At 37.0% G+C, this 6,660-nt stretch overlaps 2 protein-coding genes across 2 annotated transcripts; both read right to left on the bottom strand.

The window, feature by feature from the left end:
* Positions 1-2,426: 2,426 nt before the first annotated feature.
* LOC139187632 (aluminum-activated malate transporter 1-like) lies at positions 2,427-3,687 on the bottom strand. Its single transcript, XM_070808426.1, has 4 exons — positions 3,666-3,687; positions 3,284-3,396; positions 3,045-3,188; positions 2,427-2,939 (listed from the first exon to the last, which is right to left on the bottom strand). Exons 1-4 carry the CDS (start codon positions 3,685-3,687, stop codon positions 2,427-2,429), a joined length of 792 nt encoding a protein of 263 aa, XP_070664527.1.
* Positions 3,639-4,650, bottom strand: LOC103401663 (aluminum-activated malate transporter 2-like). Its single transcript, XM_017323057.3, has 3 exons — positions 4,392-4,650; positions 4,154-4,294; positions 3,639-4,040 (listed from the first exon to the last, which is right to left on the bottom strand). Exons 1-3 carry the CDS (start codon positions 4,648-4,650, stop codon positions 3,748-3,750), a joined length of 693 nt encoding a protein of 230 aa, XP_017178546.3. The 3' UTR covers positions 3,639-3,747.
* Positions 4,651-6,660: the final 2,010 nt, after the last annotated feature.

The following is a 6,660-nucleotide window of genomic DNA, read 5'->3' as shown; positions in this document are numbered from 1 at the left end:
ACACTAGACCCGACATCTCCTTCGCTGTTAATCTTTTGGCAAGATACAGTAATGCACCTACACGTAGACACTGAACTAGCGTTAAAGACATCTTCCGTTACATTAAGGGTACTATGGATTTGCGCTTGTTCTATCCTTACAGATCCTTGAGTGATGCTGCACTCTCTGCTTCTCGAGTTGATTCTCGCCTTGTTGGTTATGCCGACACAGGATACTTATCTGATCCGTACAAGGCGCATTCTCAAACAGGTTATGTCTTTACCGTTGAAGGCACCGCAATCTCTTGGAGGTCAACTAAACAAACCTTAGTTACCACTTCGTCTAACCATGTTGAAATTCTCGCCTTACATAAAGCAACTCAAGAATGCTTTTGGTTGAGAGCAGTTGTGGACCATATTCGAAGCTCCTGCGATCTTTATCCCTCCGTTGATGTCCCAAGGACGATCTTTGAAGACAATGCCACATGCATCGAACAGCTCAAGAAGGGTTACATCAAAGGAGACCACACCAAGCACATTGCGCCGAAGTTCTTCTTTTCACATCAACAACAAGAGCATCAGAAGATTGAAGTCACGCAAATCCATTCACAAGACAATCTGGCCGACCTTTTCACCAAATCACTGCCGAAGACGATGTTTCAGAAGCTTGTTCATGGAATTGGTATGCGTAAACTTTCTGAGTTGTAACTTTACTATTTCTCTTTGGAACTGTATCAAACTCAGAGGAAGTATCCTGAAGATACTTGCTTGATCTTAATGTACTATTTTTCCTTACGATTAGGAACATTTTTCCCACTGGGTTTTTGCTACCTAACTAGATTCTAACGAGGCACCCACCTTGGGTTGGTCATATCCCTGATGACGTTTTGTAGACGTTTCTTTTGACTTTGCATTTGTCACACATTTTTCCTTAGACTATGGATTTTGTCCCTACTCGGGTTTCTGCCATAGTCCTAGGGGTTTTTTAGTGAGACTCATTTACTTATGCAAGTTCCTACCTTATTGAGAAAAAGCGTTGTTCCTTAGAATCAGTGTCGACGAGTCGACTTTCTCAACTTCTGCATGATGCTGAATCTACCTTGAGTATTTACACACTCAAGGGAGAGTGTTGTAAACATTCCTAGTTTAAGTGTGATTGTGTAAATCCTAGATTAGATTTGATTATAGTTATCCTTTCCTATTACAACTTGTATTACTTGGGGAAGAAGGAATATCTTCTCTCCTTTTACTACTATAAATAAAGGCACAATGTAGGAGGGATAACAACACACATTCCCTTACAATTCTACAAACACATCTCTCTCAATCTCTCTCCCTCGACCGCCGGCCCCCCTTTAACCTTGTTAGATAAAATACACCACAACAGGTAGGTCTCCCAAATTTAAATTATTCATAAGAAATGACTCAAATGAGTCATATATTAGACAGTTTGTTTGCTTAAAAATAAAACAAAATAAAAACAAAATAAAAAAAAGATGTATGCATTGTATTTTAGTTAATTAAGAGCGTTCACTTTTTTTATTAGAATTTTTGAGTTGGATTCCTCAAATATCGTTTGTGCTATTAAGATGTAGTTTGTATGGGAGCTCTTGGTCTTGAGCAACAAGGCCAAGAAAAGGAATTAAATAACGCAGAGCTCAAGATTGAATATTGTTTTCTCATACAGATGGTAGGAGGACTAATGAGTCACCAACGGTCAAATTTCAGCAATATGCTTCTTGACGAGGTATGGGCTTTAAAAGAATTTTTAATTTCGAAATTCTCAATCGCAGGACTCGAAATATCTTATGGCTTTTCAGCCAAAATAATCTTTGAGGTTGGTTAATTCTTTATTTTGGTCATTGACAATGAAAATGGATAGAACGTTCTCTAAGTTTGTTCACTGTAAATTGTTTTAGTTATTTCGTAAAAAAATTATCAATATCCTCATTAAATTGTCAAATGAACGACCATGTGACTAGCTTTCTAAGGGTATTTTGGTCAAACAAACCCTTTCACTTAACGAGGATTTTGAGAGATTTTTCACAGAATGATCAAAATAATTTATTGGCCCATGCCTAATAAAACAAGATACGTTTGTTTTTCGAGAAACATGCTTTATACTAAAAGTAAATTTGTTTATTAATACCATGTCTAAATGAATCAAGGGTGATCAAACTAATTCCCGTATACCTCAAATGCAGAATGATTCGAATTGAATTATGAAAGAAGACAAGTGAGGCATTTTTTATGTTTTGAGCAAGGCAATTCATTATTTGCAGCAAGCACAAATATAAACTGCTTCAAACCTCTGAGCTTCAAGTGGAAGCGCTAGGGAAAAAGCAACACATGAACTCCCTAACAGTATATATGCTGATGTCTAACAGGGAGAAAAAAAAACATATGACGATTACAAGCACATCTATCATTTCATTTCTTGACAGAGAACTAAAAACTACTCATTTCCAAAGTCTGCACTTCCATTCTTGGAGCCAGTACTGGTGGGGACGAGTTCTCACTTCCACGTAAACTTTGAGATGGATCTATCGTTATAACATGATGTGCCCCATCGATGCCTGATACTGGATTTACCGCTCCCTGCGAAGGTAATTCTTGCGTCTCTGGGGTCACTCTAGGCTTAGCATTCTTAAAGTGTGCCAGGGATGCTAGTTTATGAGCAGCACCAGCAATTTCTTCTGTACATTTGACAACTTCAAATAGTAGAGAAGCTACTGCTCCTGCTTGCATTATCTCTAGGTAATTGCAGTGTTTAGACAAGCTGGATCTGATTACCGCTTTGAGGTTTTCAGCAGCAGCTTTTGAGTTCGTAATGTGAGGTTCTGCTGCTGATGATTTAGTCATTTTTCGGACTTCAGATGCTAGTTCCTTCAATGCTTTCCCACATTCTGAGCTAATAACTGTGCATTCCCCTTGAATTATACTTCGAACTTCTGGTGGTGACTGTAAGATTACCAAAACGCAAGTTATAATAGACCTACTAAATTGGTATTGAAATGCATATAAAACATTTAGACATAAATTGGTGAAAGGGTTTCATAATCATACTTGGATCTCAGAGGTAAGGTAGTGGTTGAGAGATTCAATTTTGAAGGCGCACTGGCGAGTCACGCTCCCAACTTTCAAGTACTCATTCCATGGATGACGAAATCTGAACTTGCCGTGGCAGGGTTCCCATTTTGCCAAATTGGCCTGGACAACAAAAGTTAAATAATTCAAAGTGGAATTCAAGGATAAAAGTCTTGGTGAGAAAGTTACAGAGGATGAGAAAGGTATATAATTCTCACCATGATTTCTTCCTTGCTACTTGAAGTCAGAACACTTTTATATCCCTGAAGAGATGATGACTTGTTTATAGGCTGTCCATCCTCAGATATTTTAAAGTATCCGTCTTCAAATCCTGCAAATAATTTGTCTTAACTGGCTAAGTTTTGACGGTTCCTGATAGTAATAACAAAAAGAAAAATCAAACAACATAAGAGAGAGGCAAATACTAATCTAACTGTGCCCGTGTCTCATAAATGTCTTTTCCTTGTACTAGGATGCACAAGATTTTCCTATAAAACGGGGAAAAATATATATTCTGCTAAGGTTATTTAGGGTTAGATTCCTTCTGTTACTTTAGTAGGGTTCCAAGTGCAAATGATATTTTTTCTGCAGTTGAATCACCTATCATAACATTTGCAGGCATTGATGAATGTTATATCTAACTTAGAAAATTTATCTTCATATAGGCAGCATAAAACCACTGTTATATTTTAGTATATGTACCTTCTAAGAAATTCCCAAGCTTTTCGATGTTGGTAGCAATGTGATTGTGAAGATCCACCCCAATCCATACCGGACATATGAAAGTGCATACAAATACAGCAGCACAGCTTCCAATGACGATTGTCGATAGCCTCTCGAATCCCATTCGTACAACCTCTTCATCCCGATCACCAGACACCAAAATCAAGCAGAATGTCAATATAAATACCATCATCCCATAATCATACCTCGCCTTAATTTGGGGAATGAATCTCAGGAATGTTACTATTCCAGCTGCAAAGAAATTATAAGATGATATAATTAGTTGATTTATATCATAAATACACATAGTTAGTACAATAATCAATTTTCTAATTACTCTTGTTTCTAATAGTATTATATTATACCTATTATAAAAACAAAGAGAGCAATTAGTATAGGCTCCCCAGTCTCTCCAGAAAGAGTTGCTAAGCGATGAGCCCCAATGCCAAGAGCACCAGCTGTTAAAGTTGCCAACATTCTATTGAAACCTTTTCCCAGTGTTGCTCCTGAAATTGTTTCATAGCATAATTATCAAATATTAGAAATTACAATCTAATCTATTCGTTAAGACTTAAATTATGAGAGCTTACAGAAGTTGCTTACCAACAGAAAATTCAAACACAACCACAACGGTTAAAATAGACCACATTGTATCAAGGCCAAAGCCGTCATAGAGTGGTTTAAAGTAGTAGAAGAGTGACACAAAAGTTAGAGCTAGTCCCACTTTAAAACAATGAATCATCCTTCTTGGATCATCTTTGCCTAAATTCTTTAGCCTCAAGGCAAATCCAACTATTTTACCCCATAGTCTTTTGGGAAAGGCTAGGGACCCTGCAGCGTTTTCATGGTTTGAAGATACCATATTATTGCTATCAAGGAACAAAATATTGGGAGCTGCAGGAAAAAGAAGACAGTCAGGGAGCAAAATAGTTAGACAGGTGAGGATTCCTTGTGGAGTGAATTCTGACAAAGCGAAGAAGTTTATTTATAAGTGAACCCTGTTGGATCGTAACTTCAACTGTGCTTATCAAATCATATTATAATGCAGCTATTCTGGGTTAAGCCAATTAGTTAAATTAGGGTGCTCAGTCGTTTGCATCTGAGTTCAAACTATTTCACATTGATTAGAATAATTTAAAATATCGCTTGTATATAAAAAGAGAGAGGTGCTACTTAATACTATAGTGATATTCCTCTTCACTTGTAAATGAAAGGTCTTAGATTCGATTTTTGCCAAAGGCGAATTTGAACCACGATATTATGGTTAACCCATTGTGAGGCTTAGCACACTCTCTCATCCTCTTAGGGTAGATAATATCATTTTTTAAGGGTGGAGAGAGAGGGAGAGAGAGAGAGAGAGAGAGAGAGAGAGAGAGAGAGAGAGAGAGAGAGAGAGAGAGAGAGAGAGAGCCCCTAATTGTGAGGGTGTAGCTAGGTAAAGGGTGGGGTAGTATACGTCATCGATTCGATGCACCTCCTTGTATTATTATTATTTTTTAAATAAAAAATAAAAGTGGGAAAGATTTGATTTTTGAACTCCTTTTTATCTATATATTAATTTTTAATATTTAGAATTGAAAGCTTAATTAAGTTGGCTACAACACCATTTATCTACACTCAAGTTCAAACCCTTTTCTCTAATTAAGAATTTAATATAAAATCAACTTTTCTATATAAAGAATATAAAATTTTCTATATAAAAAATTAATAGTGATACAAAAGGAAAAGATGAATATACGAAAATCGTTTCTCAAAATAAATGGAGATCACCTGTGTTTTCTTCTAAATGTAATTATGTATAAATGTTTCTACTTTGTCTTATGAAGCAAATTTTGGAGCATTACAATTGCAATTCACATTAGTATAGTTACTATTCTAAAAATTCCCACATAGGCCCTGTCTTGGTGCTAAGTAGCTGGCTACCGTCCTAATTAAATCCTATGTGTTTGAAAATTAAGAAATGACACCTAGACCTACCTAGGAGCCAGCCTAATCTGTCTAACATGCCTAGGTCACCACTATCACTTATACATAAAATAGATAACTTTCATTTTGCATTTTTTTTCCAATAAATTGTAAGAGACTTGTTGAATACTTGGATGAACATTTTTTATATGTTTGTTCCCCATATTTCAGTATATTCTAATAATTTATAATCTATATGTCATTCTATTTTGCAATTTGTATCTGTTTATGCCCAAAATATTGGTTTGGGCCGAGATTTATTCTCGGCCCAGAAGGCCTTACGAAAAGGTTACCATGGATCGTTTAGTTCATGGGCTTCCTAACCTAGGTCGGTCAAGTCATGTTGCGAGACGAGTAACTGAATCCTGGCGCAATAAGGAGTCTCGGCAAGATATGGATATTGATAACCCGGAAGTGAATCCGGCTTGATAAAGGATTGGGTTCAAAGTCATAGTGAAAGTAGGATTGGTCGAGATGGTGTTTGATTGGAAGAAGAAATCCTAACCTGAGTAGGGTTTTAATTCGATCTAGAAAGTACTTGATGCTATAAATTGAGGAGCCTGTGCATCATTTAAAGCCCCTTCAATTCAACACACAATTGCCCTGCGTAAATTTTCTCAACAACCTTGAGACTTTTTCCTTTTCTTTTTTCGTTGACACACCTTCAGTTTGGATAAACAGCACTGTGAAGGCAACCGATGATATCTTCAGTCGGCATAGATAGCACTGTCACTGTAGAACCAGCTGGTCTCGTAGCATCTTCAGTCGACATAGATAGCACTGCGTCGAGGGTGGCTGGTTATCTATCCAAGTCTCGATCGAAAAGGATTCCCGAATCCTTATTGGTCGAGGTCATCTTGTTAGCCTTCTCGGCGAAGTGAGGTGTTTCAGTTTATTAGGCTTGGCA

This window comes from Malus domestica, chromosome 11, assembly GCF_042453785.1.
Source record: "Malus domestica chromosome 11, GDT2T_hap1".
Classification (NCBI taxonomy): Eukaryota; Viridiplantae; Streptophyta; class Magnoliopsida; order Rosales; family Rosaceae; genus Malus; species Malus domestica.
The sequence above is the reverse complement of the archived record's forward strand: the minus strand, read 5'-3'. Positions and strand labels throughout refer to the sequence as shown.